Genomic DNA, 17,498 nt, shown 5'->3' on the forward strand with positions numbered 1-17,498 from the left:
ACTTAGAAGTGTTCGCCAACCTTTTGCATACCGAAAATGCTCTTCAGAAAAGCTGCAACGAACATACTTCTATCTCTGTCTCTCGCAGTGGCTCAAGCATACACGCACAACAATCGTAGTGTGTATCTCTCTTTCGAACCTCTATCCTCACGCAACATCTCTCTCTCAAACGTCTAACCTCACGCAACATCTCTCTCTCATGTTCGCATCGAACTATCCTGACCATCTGGCGAATAGAAGGATCAAAGCGTACTAACAAACAACCGTTATAGTGTAGAGACAAGAAATGTCACTTGGTACGCGTATTTGATTTAAGTCTTTACACTGACTACCATAATTTAAGATCCGACATATTCTTAAATTAAAAATTTGGTATAACTCCAATTACTCAGGTATGATCCAATTCAAGGACATTGCCAGGTAGGTAGTTTGACAAGGGCGGTACATCTCTCAAATAATAACGGAGGAGTCCCAAGGCCAGCTCAGTGCGGATAGAAACCACATATAGAGCATATGACTTGATCTCGGTGTTCAGTACACACAAGGACAACAAAAGCTCGGCCTATCGATCCTTTTGGTTTAAAGAGTTTTTAACAAGAGGTGTCAGAAAAGTTACCATAGGGATAACTGGCTTGTGGCGGCCAAGCGTTCATAGCGACGTCGCTTTTTGATCCTTCGATGTCGGCTCTTCCTATCATTGTGAAGCAAAATTCACCAAGCGTTGGATTGTTCACCCATGCAAGGGAACGTGAGCTGGGTTTAGACCGTCGAGACAGGTTAGTTTTACCCTACTAATGACAAAACGTTGTTGCGACAGCATTCCTGCGTAGTACGAGAGGAACCGCAGGTACGGACCAATGGCACAATACTTGTTCGAGCGAACAGTGGTATGACGCTACGTCCGTTGGATTATGCCTGAACGCCTCTAAGGTCGTATCCGTGCTGGACTGCAATGATAAATAAGGGGCAATTTGCATTGTATGGCTTCTAAACCATTAAAAGTTTATTATTCATTTAATAGACGACGATGGATGTGATGCCAATGTTACATATAACATAGTAAATTGGGAGGATCTTCGATCACCTGGTGCCGCGCTAGTTATATATTAAAACATTATTTAATACAATGACAAAGCCTTGAATCAATTGTAAACGACTTTTATAACAGGCAAGGTGTTGTAAGTGGTTGAGCAGCTGCCATACTGCGATCCACTGAAGCTTATCCTTTGCTTGACGATTCGATAAAATATATATGTTTAAGGCATATATAAAAAAATATTATATATATGATGTATATATGGAAACGTATATATTTTTATATATATAAATATGCAAAATTGTATGCATAATTATTATTAATTATGTTATACAATTACGCATATAAGAAGACAATTTATATAATATACATATGAATATATTATATATATAAATAAATAATATATCAATGTATACAAAATATACTTGTGTATTTTAAATATGCATTTATTTAGTATGCGTTAGTTATATATATTTATTTGGTAGCCAAAAGGACGCCATCATATTAGTGGCGAAAATTAAAAATATGCATGGTATATCTATGTGTACAAAATACTTGTGTATTTTAAATATGCATTTATTTAGTATGCTTAAGTTATATATATTTATTTGGTAGCCAAAAGGACGCCATCATATTAGTGCCGAAAATTAAAAATATGCATGATATAAAAATATATATACATTTATGTATGTATCTATATGAACAGAATACTTGCGTATTTTAAGTATGCATTTATTTCATACACAATTATGTGTTTGGTAGCAAAAGAACGCCATCATATTAGTGGCACAAATTAAGACATGAGATATGAGTTCAACTTTGACAAAAAATTTCAACATATGAAAATTGAATGAAAAACTGTTTTAATAGCATTTTATACAGTTTATTAATATAATGAGATAAGATTTTGAATTTAACTTGAGAAAAAATTTGTTGGACTTGGTGAATTTTTATTGAACTGCAGCCATATGATATGAGGTTCTACCGAGAGATGAGTTCAACTTTGATAAAAATTTCAACATATGAAAATTGAAGAAAAACTTTTTAAAAATCATTTTATACAGTTTATTAATATAATGAGATACAATTTTGAATTTAACTTGAGAAAAAAATTTTTGGACTTGGTGAATTTTTATTGAACTGCAGCCATATGATATGAGGTTCTACCGAGATATGAGTTCAACTTTGACAAAAATTTCAACATATGAAAATCAATTTTGGTTTTGTAATAACTCCAAAAGATGATCTTCATTGTCCTTGACCTTCGATATTGTTTTCGACATGTCTTGTGCATATTGAGAATCTAATACACCAAATAGACTGCTTGCAATGTTTCCCACGATGTCCAATGGTGCTCGAACTTTCCGTGATTTGGCCAATAGCATATTTTCCATGATGAGTTCATTCTCTATGTGTCGGAAGTATTGGTACATTCCTTCACATGAGTGGGCGTCATTAAGTGTAGCGCACATTTCACCAATTTATTTTATTCCTGGCTTTGATCCAAACTGAGTTATTTGAATCGATTGGGCCCAGGCTAATGGTAGTAATAATACCATGACAATCATAACACTGGTTATCGAAGCGTGATTTGGTTGTTTCCTTTTCCTCAGCTGGCGGTCTTCAACTGTTTTGTTTTCTTCTTCCACTTCATCTTCTTCAATTGGATGTTTGTCAGTGGGTTCTTCTTCATTAAAGAGTGGAGCAACCTGTTGAATCTCACGTTTAAAGATCCCTTTGGTCGTTTTAACTTCAACCACTCGTGCAAAGTTGTCTTTCCCGTAGAAGACTCGATCAATTCTTCCCATGGGCCATTGTAATACCGGAACATTGTCTTCCTTTATTATTACTAAAGTGCCTTCCTTTATGTTTGCTGAGGATCTTCTCCATTTTTGACGTTGCTGCAACTGTTGTAGATACTCCTGCGACCATTGTTTCCAGAATGCATGTTTCAGTTTTGAAACGGCCTGCCATCGATTACCTAACGTTTTGGTTGCTGCGATGGTTCACAATCAGCTTGTGCAGTTAGCGGCTCTCAATTAGGAAGTGTCCGGGCGTTAGTGCTGTAACGTCATTTGGGTCATCGGACAGTGGTGTTAATGGTCGAGAGTTCAATATGGCCTTTATTTCGACTATAACTGTTTCCAGTTCTTCATAAGTAAGATCGGCTGTCGTCACATTTTTTAGTAATAAATGTTTTGCCGACTTTACTGCAGCTTCCCATAATCCTCCGAAGTGTGGTGCACGAGGTGGAATGAATTTAAATTGAACTCCCTTGTTGTTACACTCCTGGAGAATTTGGGTTTTCGCATTATCGGAGAATATAGCCTCCTGTAATTCCTGCAACTTGTTTTTGCTCCCACAAAATTTGTTGCGTTGTCGCAGTGAAGAGCTTGGCATTTCCTCGCCGGGCAATGAAACGACGAAGTGCTGCCAAGAATGCCTCTGTTGCGAGATCGCTAACCAGCTCGAGATGCACAGCTTTAGTCGCGAAACAGCAGAATATGGCAATGTAAGCTGTGCTAAGCTTCTTTTTCCTCTCACTTTGTAGTGGATTTTAAATGGTCCACAATAATCGACGCCAGAGTTGAAAAATGGTCGAGCTTGCGTTACCCTAAGTGGTGGCAGATTTCCCATGATCTGCTCCATTAATTTTGGCTTAGCTTTAGTGCACTTGACACAGGCTTTTACCGTGCTCCTAGCCATAGTTTTTCCTTTAAGGATCCAGAATTGCTGCCTTGATGTAGTTAATAGAGCCTGAGGTCCGCAATGCATGTTGTCCTTGTGTATTTGCACAAGAATCATCTTCACAACAGGGTCGTTGTATGGCAGAAGTATCGGATGTTTGGAGTCGAATGATATATTTGCCGCCTCCAGTCGACCTCCTACACGCAAAATTCCATTCTGATCTACGAATGGTGATAGTGAGTTGATTGGACTGCCTTTTAGTGTCTCCCTTTTGCCTCTTGAGATGTTTGATGTCATCTTTGAAGTCGATATTTTGAATGTTGCGGAAAACAATTTTTCGGGCTTCCATCATTTCTTCAAACTCAATGGTGTGGCTTATGTATTTCTTCTTACGTCGGAAGCGCATCATGTAAGCTATTACTCTGAGTAGCTTGTTAATGAATTATTATGTTGTATTGTGTATATTATGTCCTCCTCTTTTGTGATAGTCATCACGGATGATTGACTAACCTTTGGCGGATTCATAATTATTAATTCCTCGTTGGTAGCAATAAAGGAGCCGGCCATGTGGATGATGATCCATGTAGAAACATAGGGCCGTAAAACCACATGGCATGTTCCGTGAATTTTGAAGCCGTCATTCCTCTGGAGAGGACATCTGCTGCATTTTGTTCTGATGCAACATGTCTCCACTGTTTTGGTATGGATAGCTCATGTATTGTTGCAACTCTAGTGGCAACGAATTTGTCTCGAATGGATGATGAGCAATTAATCCATGACAGTACAATCCGTGAATCAGACCAGTAATATGTGGATGCATTTTTCATGGCCAAGTCTTCCTTTATTTTGGAGGTCAACTGTGCTCCTAATACAGCAGCCTTAAGCTCCAGACGCGGTAGCGTTATTGTATTTATTGGTGCTAAGTGAGATTTTGCACATAATAACTGGATCGTTCTTCGCTTGTCGTTATATGTTGCTCGGATGTATACAGCAGCTCCATAGGCTTTCCAAGGCATCAACAAATGTGTGGATTTCTGCCGTCACAGGTGTTTTCCTGAGTATACGTGACGTGGTACTTTTATGGTGTTCAGAACCTTTAGCTCCTCCCTGTAGCGTTTCCATTCCTCTTGAAGATGAGCCGGCAGATCGTCTTTGTACTCATAACCCTCCTTTGTGAGGTGTTGCATGAAAAATTTTGCTTTCATTACAACTGGGGAAAATAAACCAAGAGGATCAAATATCCTAAAGATTTCAGACACAACATCTCGTCTTGATATGTTGGCCTTTGTTGCTATCTCCGTTTTCCCACAAAGGTGATCTGTCGTTGGTGTCCAGGTGATTCCGAGGGTCTTAATCGTGTAGTCCTCATATGAAGTCTCCTCCAGTTGTACATTTGAAGTGATGTCTTCCCTCGGAACTCCTTGTACAACTTGGAAATTGTTGGTACACCATTTTCTTAACTTGAATCCAGAATTTTGCAGAAGTTTGTTAAGCTGTTGTTGCCTCTGTAGAGCTTCTGGTATAGTTTCGGCTCCGGTTAAGCAATCGTCTACATAGAAGTCGTTTTCCAATGCGGCAGCACCATTAGGTATTCCTTTCTGCCTTTTGTGCTATGTGCTGCAAGCATTTTGTGGCTAAATATGGTGCAGCTTTTTGTTCCATAGGTAACCGTTTTAATCGGTAGTATCGCAAATCCTCAGATGGATCATTGCGCCAAACAATTGTTTGAAAATATTGGTCCTCGGGATTTATCCAGATTTGACGGTACATTTTCTCTATGTCCGCCGTGAAAACATATTTGTGAGTCCTAAATCGCAGCAAAATTAAAATATAGAGTTTTGCACCGTAGGTCCTTTTGTGCAGTAAGTCGTTGAGCGATTTTCCTGATGACGTAACTGCAGATGCATCGAAACCACTCTTAATTTGGTTGTTGCACTTTCAGGTTTGAGCACACAGTGATGTGGTATGAAGTACCGTGCTTTTGTTATTTCATTTGTGTGCATCTCCTTCATATGCCCAAGAGCTTCATATTCTTTCATGAAATCCACATAACTTGCCTTAGTTTGTGGATCTCGCAATAGCCGTTTTTCAAGGAAAGGAATCGTCGTGTCGCAAGATCACGACTCTCCCCAGGGCTGAAGCATTATCCATGAATGGGAGACTAACAATCAGTTTCTTATCAATTGCAGTCTGAATGTTCTGGAGAAAGTGCATTTCAGATTGTTTCTCCAGTGGTGATAGACATGGTGTATCGGTTGAGAATGAATCCGTTAGAGCTGCACAAGTAGTATATCCTGATGAATTATGTTTTAATTTTCCAGCCACAATCCATCCTAGTTTGGTTTTGGATAAATGCTTGTCCTGCATTATGTCGTAGTAGTGTTTTGCTCTAAGAGTAGATCAATCTTTCCTGCTTTGTCAAAGTTAGGATCTGCTAATTCAATATGCTTTGGAAGTTTTAGCGAGCAATATCAATTGACTGTCCTGGTTGATCTGCAACAATGTGAGGCAATACAATAGCCTCCAATCGAGAGTTGAAATTGTTATGCTGTGATTTGAGCATAACATTAACACGTGCTTTCGATGTTTGTGTTCGTCCACCAATTCCATTTATTTGTAGCTCTGATTTTTAAGGTTAAGAGCTAATATATTTAATGCTCTTTCAGAGATTACATTGACTTGAGAACCTGAGTCAAGTAAGGCTCTGAATTCGGCCATTTGTCCATTATTGCCTTCAATAATTACTCGAGCAGTGGCTAAAAGTACATAATTGCTTTGTACTCCACTTGCTGATGCTGCTGTTTTGGATTCAGGCTTCGATTCCAAATGTAGAAGAGTGTTATGCCTTTTATCGCATTTAAAAGAATTTTTCTTCTGGCATTCCTTTGCTGAATGATCGCGTTTGAAACATTTTACGCATAACTTGTTCCTTTGAATCCAATTTAGTCGTTCAGCTGTTGTTTTCTTCAAAAATTCATTGCACTTGTATATAATGTGATTGGTTTTGTTACAGAAATAACATGTATATTCTGTACCAACCTGAGCGCATGTGCCTTTATTGGTGTGATTTATCTTATCACTGCCGGTAGCCTCCAATGTAAGGAACCGATGTTCCAAGAAGGTCAAAAACTGATCCAGTTTCTGCAGCTTCTTTGAGTCTACAACTGATTGTTCATATAACATATGAGTTTGACGATCAATTTCCTTTGTTAAACTACATAACAGTATTGGATCCCAGTTTTCAGTTCGAATTCAATGTTATTTAGTGCAGATAATGTTTCTTTGATATTATCATGCATTGCTTTTATAGATTTGCCATCATTTGTTATTGATGGTTGGTCTAATATTTTTGTATTAATGCGTTACTTAGCACTCTTTTGTTGCTAAAACGCTCTTGTAGCATGTTCCATGCTGTTTCATAATTTCCTTCGGTTATGATAGCAGCATCTCCAGTGATGCTAGTTTTTAAGTACCACATCTTTTGAATGATGGGTAATGATGCTTCATGAATCATTTTCTTGAAGATGTCATGAAATTGTTGCCATTTGGGAATTTCAACCTTCGGCAACGGCAATGAGGCATGCATTTGGGGTATGTTAGCAGGACGAGAGATACTTTCTTCACATGTCATAGTTTGACTCCTATGACGGCGTCTTCAACTGCTAAATATCTCCGGTCGCTATATCCAAGTTTTGCAGGATCCTCAAATTTTTTATAAATTTCTATGTGGATAGTTGTTATTTTATTCCAACACTTATTTATGATTGGCATAAATCCTTGACGTGTTTCATTCGTCATTTTGTTCATGATGCGTTCCAAGCTATCCAGCAAAACCCTTTGTTCACGAATCATTGGCTCCAGTTCTGATTCTTCTTCACTGGAAGTAACCGATCCAGTAACCATTTGTATTGTGGATAATTGTTTATTAAATTCTCCTTTGTAGGATACAACCAAATCTTTACTTTTTATATTTAAATCCTCTTTAGAAAATGTTTCCCACAGCTTAACTAACTTCTCAATGCGTTTTTGGAAGTAGTCATGCTGTAGTTTTCGCTCAGGCGAGTCCTTTTTAATTCCTTATTACGTTTTGGATCTCTTCGCCTGTTATTAATTGCCTGTCCAGCAATGCGCTGATATTCGATGATGCCATTTATTTTATTTAAAGTAATACCTGACCCGTTGAAGGTATTTTGTTTTGTCGCTTTGACAGGTTGTGCCTCTACTCACAACCAAATAGGCGGTCAAGGTATACTTTTAAATATTACGGCTATGGAGCTTGATTTTCTCCTTCTTTGTTTCTACCAAGTTGACTATCCAGTGATGTCCAAGATCGCCAAGTTGATCAGTTGTTGGTTTTGAAATTGGTCGCCCAGTTGACCAATTATACGTGTAGGATTCTCCAAAATAATCCTGTGTCCAGAAGTCGGGGGTCACCAAATGTTAATATATTAGCTGAAAAGTTTGTTTTGTCTGCCACCGGTTCTTGATACCAGTAACAATTTTGTTGCCGCAATCTGTACTTGAAACAAATTGAGCTCGGAGAAGTGAATACCACGAGTTTTCGTTGAGTACTGATTTTATTGTGGAATATGACGGGTTTATATATACAATATCTTAAGAACTAATGTTTGCTTAGGTCCAATTCTTATCTGTTTATAGTTTACAATGGGTAGCCTGATAATCAATAGTTGTCTCATAGTTTATTAGTCTGAACAGTTGTAAAAGTAGGATAACCTTATCTTATATCGCTTAAGTTTATGACGCATGCAGGTCAAATCATGCGTGCTGATAGATGGTGTGAAGTCGTAAATGCGCAGCGGTGCCTGTTTGTATAGGACTATCTGTTATCTATCTGCAGCGTACGATTTTCTGCTTGTCTCGAAATCGTACAGTTGTATTATTAAATTAGTGCAACAAAAGATTCGTTATATGGTAATACTAAATAAAATAAGAGCATTGTAAAAACGTGTCACAAAACCTATATAGGGTGGTGAGGTCGGGCAGGCATGTCATATGAGAAAAATTTCACAAGTGAAATATATATGACTATGTATATGGAGTGTCATGCCGGCATAAGTCATATTTAAATAATATATGAAAATAATCATATTTTTTTTTTTTTTTTCGTCAATAATTATTTATTTAAAATCTGTCTGTACGGACAATAATTAAATTTTTGAGGCAGCCTTGTCGATTAAATTCTCACAAGAGATGGTTGGTAGGGTTCTGGAGGGCTAATCATCATCCTCCATGGGCAGGTCGAGGGGGTGTTTTCTTTTAAGTCTTCTGACGGTTTGGCTGTTGTCAAGATGTTGATGGCCAATGTGTTTGGGTGGTTATGGAGCCTGTTGATGTAATTCATGCTCACTTTTCGAATTTCATCTTTTACCCAGGGAACCCTGAGTACCTCGTGGATGGTGCTGTTGTCATGGTAAGGATGAGCGTTCGAGACCATTCTCAGAGCCTTGTCCTGCAGTTTGATTTGCAGGCAGTGCCCACAGCTGGATGCCATAAGTCCAGATTGGCTTTATGATGGTTTTGTAGACAAGCAGTTTAAGTTTGCTTTAAGCTTCGAGCGTCTTCAATGAGCCATTGGAATTGCTTCAGCCTCTCTTCAGCCTGCTTCTCTTCCTTAGGATGTGTGTGCGCCATGTTAACCGCCTGTCGAGCGTCATGCCCAGGTATTTGGGCGTGGGATTTTCGGGAATATTATCCCCATTGAGACTGACAGGCGGGCAATTGCCGTTGCGGAGTGCAAATGTGGTTTGCGTGGACTTCTCAGGGTTTACCGAGATGTTCCACCTCCGCAGCCAGGGCTCGATGGTGTTTAGCTGATTTTGTATAATTTCCGACGCATCCTGTGGGGTTCGTGCTGTGGCAAGGAAGGCTGTGTCATCGGCGTATGTGGCAACCAATAGGTTGTAGGCATGTCCGCTGTGTACAACATGTACAATAGAGGGCCTAGGACGCTGCCTTGTGGTACACCGGCTTCGATACCTTTTGTGGTACATCGCGCATCTCCGCATCTGACATAAAAGCTTCTGTTGTCGAGGTAAGATTGCAGAAATGCGTAATGGGGTTGAGGCAGGTTTCTCTTAAGCTTAAGCAGTAGCCCTGGGTGCCAGACTCTGTCGAAAGCTTGCTTCACGTCAAGCATTACGGCGCAGCAGTAGTTCTTCTCCTCGAATGCGTCCAGTATCACTCTGACTAAACGGTGGCATTGTTCCGGGGTGGAGTGAGAACGCCTGAAGCCAAACTGGTGATCCGGAATCAACCCAGCTTCTTCCAGCTTCATCCACCGAGACCATAGCTAGCTCTTCTTGGTTGTTGTTGGTGTTTTCATCTAATAGTTGTAGGGCACGTTGCGTAGCTGAGATATCCAGGTCGGTGCATCTTATTATCGGCTTGAAGGCTTCGCTGAGGTGCTCCACAAATCTTCAGCTCTTTCTTGCTCTGTGCGGCACCAGGCGCCATTAGCACGCTGGACTGGAGCAACTCTCTTAGTAGGTCGTTTTATGTGACGAGTGACCTGCCAAAGGTTGTGCTGTGGGTCTCCAGGCTCAACATTGGCCAGGAACTCCTCAAACGAGCTCTGCCTGAGCTTTAGGAGCTTATCCTTAAGCTGCTTTGCGGCTCTGTTAAATACCCTTTTATCTCTAGGATTTCTGGATAGGAACCATACTCGTCGCAACCGTCTCTTCTCAGCTACCAGCGAGGCGATCTCTGAAGACCAAAGGTGTAGGACCCTCGTTGGTAGTCTGGGAGAGATTGGGGTTCTGGGGGAAGCATGTGCTGCGGCGTTGTGCATGTGTTGCGTGAGCTCGTTGATGGCGTTGTCCACTTGCTCGGTGGAGGTAAGATCTTGCACTGGGTTGACATTTTCCGTTAGCCAGGCTTTGTAGGATTGCAGTCTCGTGCTCCTCTTGATCATCCTGGGATGTGCAGCTTTTCTCAGTGCAGGGAGGTTCAGCCGCAGTTCCACTGCGCTGTGGTCGGAGAAAAGGTCCGCGTTAGAAGAGCACGAGACTTTGGCACTATCAAATCCTTTGGAGAGGGCCATGTCCAGGGTGTCGGGAATTTTGGTCGGATCTGTTGGCCAGTAGGTGGGCTCTCCTGTGGTGTGGCATACGATGCTCCTGCGCTGGATGCACCTAAGTAGTGCGCTTCCTTTAGGGTTGCTGACTCGGCATCCCCACCATCGGTGCTTTGCGTTGAAATCGCCCCCAATTAGAAATCTGTTACCCAGACTGCTCAGCAGCAGATCAAAATGCCTTTCTGATACTCTGTGTCTGGGGGGGAGGTAGACCGCGGCGACTGTAAGGTCGCCTAGTGGGCTGGGCAGATTGACTTTGGCACATTGTACCCAGTCTTCCTCTAAGGTACACAGCTCGTTGTACTTTATGCCCGCTTTAATAATAATTGCCGCTCCGCCATGAGCTCTGCCGCTGGGGTGGTCAGCGTGGATGATGTCATACCCGTGAAGTCGGATGTATGATCTATTGGAGAAGTGAGTTTCGGAGATGAGGAGTATGTCTGTGTTGTGTGTGTGGATAAAGTGTTCCACCTCTGGCCGGCTTTTAATCAGGCCGTTAGCGTTCCAGATCGTTATGTTTAATCCCGTTTGCATAATGATTTGCAAACGGTAGCAAGCATTTGGGTCATTTGACTCATGACCTTTTCCATCATGCGCTCCATGGCCTCCATTCTGGCCATTGCCGCGTCCAGTGAATTGCTTGGTGGGATTAAGTTGGCGTTGGGGTGTAGGATGTTATCTTGTGGGGCAGCGTTTCTTGCTGTATTGGCGTAGCTAACATTTGAGTCGATTCTGCTTGCGTTGGGGTCGATCTTGCTGAGGTGGGGCGGCTGGTAACGTGAGGTTGCCTGCCTGGGGGCAAAAACACTCTTCGCTCTCTTGTAAGCTGGACAGCCTTTGTATGAGGCCGCATGTGGGCCCTTGCAGTTAAGGCAGAAGGCCGGTTCACTGGCGTTCTTATTGCATTCAGCAGTGGAGTGCTCGTCTCCACACTTGACGCAACGATGGTCGAGGTGGCAGTATCTTTGGGTATGCCCGAAGGCCTGGCAGCGGTAGCATTGGGGGACATCGTTGAATTTGATCGGCGGTTCAACCGTGACCATGGTGCTGCATATCCGTTTGATCTGGTATACCTCCTTATTGTTTTTGGCCGGCTCCAGACTTACGAAGAAGAGGTTTAGAGGCTTCTTTGTACCCCTTTTATTGGGATTGTGGACATCCCTGACCTTGTGCCCGTGGCGGCCGAGTCCCTCTTTGATGTCTTCCAAATCGGTCGAGTGGTGGAGGCCTTTGATGACCACCCGGTAGGCGCGTTCATCTCGGGGTTGAAAGGTGTGGAATCTATTTTTACTATCGCTCAAGAAAGTCTTTAGTTTGGTAAAGGCATCCTTGTTGGGGGTCATGACTCGAATGAAGTTATTCTGGCTGGCTTTGTATGTGACCTCTACATCTTTGCCTAAGGCGCCAGAGATGGCTTTGGATAGGTCCTTGATGCTGGTTACATCCGGGATGAAGATTGGCGGTGGCTTGATCTCCTTGGGTGCTTTTTCCTCTTGGATGTCTTTTTTTGGATGTCTTAGGAGCAGCTGGTGTCTCTTCGTAATCATCACTAGAATCTGTTTCATCATCGTCCTCAGATAGGATTCCGAATGAGTTATTTTAAGTCTGCCCATTATTGCAGCTTTGGCTGCCTCGCTGGTGCTGGCCTTGTCCTCCTTATCAGCTTTTTGGAGTCAGTATTTTTATATTTGATGTTGCCCTTCTTTCTAGGCGGCTGGGCTTGCCAGCTCATGGTGAGAAACTGACGCGAATTCGAATTTTAAAGGAGTTCGAAATTCGCGCCAAGCTTTCAAATGTATGAAGAGGTTCTTGTCTTTAGTAATCTTTTGAAGGTTCAATCACTAACCATACAATACATAGATGCGTCAAGTCATACAACCAAAACGTCTCATTAAAACAGTATTATTGCCGCCCCAGTCGGGCCGTGCGCTGCGATTCGAACACCGAGCCTCTTCGGCTCATTCGAAAATTCGAAGTTCTAACGCAGCGCGCAGCGTTGAGTTCAGTCGCAGATCAAATGCGGAGCGACGAGCACGGGCGCATTTCGTTGCGCTTTGCTTTCGTTTCTATGTATGCGTGTATGTATCTACATGCTCGCCTATATCAGTATGTGTATGCATGTGAAGTTTTGCAACGTGCGGTTGCCTCGCAAACAAGCAGCTAGTGCACGTCAATTTTGTTTTGCCGCGACGAAAGTCTCGAAGAAGAGGACAACAACAATTGCTTTGCGACTTTGCTAAACAGCTGACACCGAGCTTTTAGCTTTAAAGTTTTATAAGCTTGGAACTTTTTCACGCAGCGGCTCACGACTTTGGTAAAATTCGAACAGCTGTGATCTAGCTTTAAAGCTCAATAGCTTCAAAAGCTTGGAAATTTTCCACGCACGTGGTTATTTTTGCAATTGGAAAAACTCGATTTTTCACAATATTAAGAGTGTCACTGTCACTGAAATATTCGCACTTTGTTGCATTTATGCTCCCACACAGTGAAATCTAAATTCCGTCTCTGTCGGTAATGTTTTTATAGGTTTCTATGGTTCTCACACGGAGCACACACGGAGGCACGTCTGTTCACTTCGAAAGTTCGATCGCGACTACAAAAACTATACATGGTGGCAGTGTGTGCTCATCAAGTATTTATGTATTGGATGCATATATTTCAGTTTGCATATTAAGTAATAATTATGTTATTATTAATTAATTATTAGTCTCATCCGATATAAAAATTGATACTATTATATGGTTATATAATTATTATTATTATATAAGCATATAATGTATTAAATGTCTTTTTCAAAAGAAGAATTAATATTTTGTGAATAATTGAAAAATCCTCTAGGACACTATTGTGGACGGAGGTTTTACTAATATAATATTGTCTACATGTAAATGCAGAATTAGATAAAATTATCAATTTGTCATCAAAATAAAATAATTTTTTATTCAATTAATTGAATTTAAATTATAAATATGCATGTGTGATATAATATATTTAGTAAGTTGAAATAAAATGATATTTTTGAACGATTATATGCATATATATTTTATATATAAGTATATATATTTATATAAACAATTGTGAATTATAACTAGCTAATTATGGCCACATTCGTATAGTACATGTCAAGTATAATATATATATATATACAATTATTGAATATTATCGTTTGTTATTCAAAATATTTGTGAGTTGTCATGTATTTTATATATTTGAAGATTTATGTAATTATATTTTAAATATATTTACATAATGAAATGAACATTATTCTGGTTGATCCTGCCAGTAGTTATATGCTTGTCTCAAAGATTAAGCCATGCATGTCTAAGTACACACGAATTAATAGTGAAACCGCAAAAGGCTCATTATATCAGTTATGGTTCCTTAGATCGTTAACAGTTACTTGGATAACTGTGGTAATTCTAGAGCTAATACATGCAATTAAAACACGGACCTTCTGGAACGTGTGCTTTTATTAGGCTAAAACCAAGCGATCGCAAGATCGTTACACTGGTTGAACTCTAGATAACATGCAGATCGTATGGTCTCGTACCGACGACAGATCTTTCAAATGTCTGCCCTATCAACTTTTGATGGTAGTATCTAGGACTACCATGGTTGCAACGGGTAACGGGGAATCAGGGTTCGATTCCGGAGAGGGAGCCTGAGAAACGGCTACCACATCTAAGGAAGGCAGCAGGCGCGTAAATTACCCACTCCCAGCTCGGGGAGGTAGTGACGAAAATAACAATACAGGACTCATATCCGAGGCCCTGTAATTGGAATGAGTACACTTTAAATCCTTTAACAAGGACCTATTGGAGGGCAAGTCTGGTGCCAGCAGCCGCGGTAATTCCAGCTCCAATAGCGTATATTAAAGTTGTTGCGGTTAAAACGTTCGTAGTTAAACTTGTGCTTCATACGGGTAGTGCAACTTACAATTGTAGTTAGTACTATACCTTTATGTATGTAAGCGTATTACCGGTGGAGTTCTTATATATAATTAGGTACTTGTACTTTTTTATATGTTCCTCCTATTTAAAAACCTGCATTAGTGCTCTTCATCGAGTGTTATTGTGGGCCGGTACAATTACTTTGAACAAATTAGAGTGCTTAAAGCAGGCTTCAAATGCCTGAATATTCTGTGCATGGGGTAATGAAATAAGACCTCTGTTCTGCTTTCATTGGTTTTCAGATCAAGAGGTAATGATTAATAGAAGCAGTTTGGGGCATTAGTATTACGACGCGAGAGGTGAAATTCTTGGACCGTCGTAAGACTAACTTAAGCGAAAGCATTTGCCAAAGATGTTTTCATTAATCAAGAACGAAAGTTAGAGGTTCGAAGGCGATCAGATACCGCCCTAGTTCTAACCATAAACGATGCCAGCTAGCAATTGGGTGTAGCTACTTTTATGGCTCTCTCAGTCGCTTCCCGGGAAACCAAAGCTTTTGGGCTCCGGGGGAAGTATGGTTGCAAAGCTGAAACTTAAAGGAATTGACGGAAGGGCACCACCAGGAGTGGAGCCTGCGGCTTAATTTGACTCAACACGGGAAAACTTACCAGGTCCGAACATAAGTGTGTAAGACAGATTGATAGCTCTTTCTCGAATCTATGGGTGGTGGTGCATGGCCGTTCTTAGTTCGTGGAGTGATTTGTCTGGTTAATTCCGATAACGAACGAGACTCAAATATATTAAATATATATCTTCAGGATTATGGTGTTGAAGCTTATATAGCCTTCATTCATGGTGGCAGTAAAATGTTTATTGTGTTTGAATGTGTTTATATAAGTGGAGCCGTACCTGTTGGTTTGTCCCATTATAAGCACACTAGCTTCTTAAATGGACAAATTGCGTCTAGCAATAATGAGATTGAGCAATAACAGGTCTGTGATGCCCTTAGATGTCCTGGGCTGCACGCGAGTTATATATATTTGACATATAAATACATGAGTTGTATTTCAATAAATAAGAATGTACACAGTGTCGTAGATTTGAACTGGTTTATTCAGAGAATTGATACAAACTGAAGTCAAGCTGTGCAAGAAGTGCTATTATATACTTGGATGTTGGCGGCAGCCAAACCGTCTGAGTTGTTTAGAATTACGTTAGCATATTCTGACTTTGGAGTTGTGGTTAGTGTTTATATTGGGACTTGGGTTGAGATTCGTTATTAGTTTCAGTTGCAAGAGATTGCAAGCTTGGTTGTTTATGTTTACGTTAAAGAAGCTAGCAGTCCCAGTTTAGGTTATTAGTTTATAGTGGAAGCTTGAATGTTTATATTTAAATAATTGACGATCGCAATCCCGATCTAATGGAATGCTTTGTATGTGTTAGTGTTGGGTAAGTGGTAAGTGGTGACAAATGAGATGCGGAAGTGGTAAGTGGTGACAAATGTATAACTCCTCCATCGCCAGAATTTGAATTCTCCTGAATTCTTTTTAAAATTAACATGAATATTATTAGGTCTTAATTTTATACACAAGTAAAATATTAATATTAATATAATAATTGCAAATGTAATTGAAATACCATAACTTATTTTTTATGAAATTTTAACTCTGTGATTTCTTTTAAGTTTTCAAAGTTCTGTATTGAGAAGTGTTCAAAGTTTATTGTGTTTTTATAAGATTGGTTCAATAAGTTTGTTGGGTAAAAAATCTATCATAAAATTCTATTTGTTCATTTGCAAAAGTTTTCAGATAATATTTGAATTTTACAATTAACAAATTGTATTAAGTAGTTTCCATTTAATGTAATATTTCTTTGATCGCAATTTTGTTTTAATTTTTCGTTTTTACTGTTTCTTACAATTATTGTTTCATCATCTATTTGTTCTATACTGGATTTATTGTTGAATTTGAATTTACAATTGTTGTTTATTGTGCAGCTTTTACTTAATGTTAGTTCCCTTAAAATTACATTTTCTTTTATAATCGTATATTTTATTACAAATTTGAGTAATTAGTAAATTTTCTTGATCAATTTGAATATTGTTGCTGTTAGGTATTGCAGTTATGAGTTTGATGTCTGTTTTTACAAAGTTTTTGGGTAGCTTGATTGCCATGACAATTTGCGTTGTTTTGTATTTTAATATGCCCATTCTGATTAATTTAATTTTATAAAATCTATTTTAAATTTATTTATTTCGTCTTTTGATAATATTTCTGGTAAAATATATTGTTTTTGCTGATGCAATGGTTTCTTGAATATAATTTAATTTTTCTTCAATATTTTTAAAAGTTCTCATTTGATCATTGAATAATATGTTTTTATTGTTTCTTTTGTTTGGTTATTCATTTTGGCTGAAAAGAAGTTCTATCATATTTCTGTCTTGATGGATTATGCCTGCTAGTGTGTTAATAGTATTATTAAAATGGTTGTTAATGTGAATTTGTTGGTTTAAGTTAGTGATTGCATTGTGATTATTTTGATCTATTATATTTAAGTGTTCTATAATTTCTTCCCTGTCCTCATTGTTCATAAGGCCAAATAGCCATTTATGTACGGTGCCTATTCCATTAAAAATACCTCTTTCTGTTCGTGTTGATGGAGTGATAGAACTTACTTTTTGCCCTTAGTAATTCTATTTCATCAATTAATGTTTCCTTTATTTGCTTTTCGATATTCTTTATATTGTCGTATATTTTATTGATTATTATAGTGATTTGATTAATGTCAATAA

At 39.4% G+C, this 17,498-nt stretch overlaps 1 protein-coding gene across 1 annotated transcript; it reads right to left on the bottom strand.

The window, feature by feature from the left end:
* Positions 1 to 3,061: 3,061 nt before the first annotated feature.
* On the bottom strand, positions 3,062 to 4,021 carry LOC132797694 (uncharacterized). Its single transcript, XM_060809447.1, has one exon. The coding sequence runs from the start codon at positions 4,019 to 4,021 to the stop codon at positions 3,062 to 3,064; it is 960 nt and encodes a 319-aa protein (XP_060665430.1).
* Positions 4,022 to 17,498: the final 13,477 nt, after the last annotated feature.

Source organism: Drosophila nasuta, unplaced genomic scaffold (assembly GCF_023558535.2).
Source record: "Drosophila nasuta strain 15112-1781.00 unplaced genomic scaffold, ASM2355853v1 ctg179_pilon, whole genome shotgun sequence".
NCBI classification, from domain to species: Eukaryota; Metazoa; Arthropoda; class Insecta; order Diptera; family Drosophilidae; genus Drosophila; species Drosophila nasuta.

What these genes read in the sequence shown, in the direction of transcription:
- LOC132797694 (XM_060809447.1), bottom strand. Translation starts at nt 4,021, where the DNA reads ATGACATCAAACATCTCAAGAGGCAAAAGGGAGACACTAAAAGGCAGT.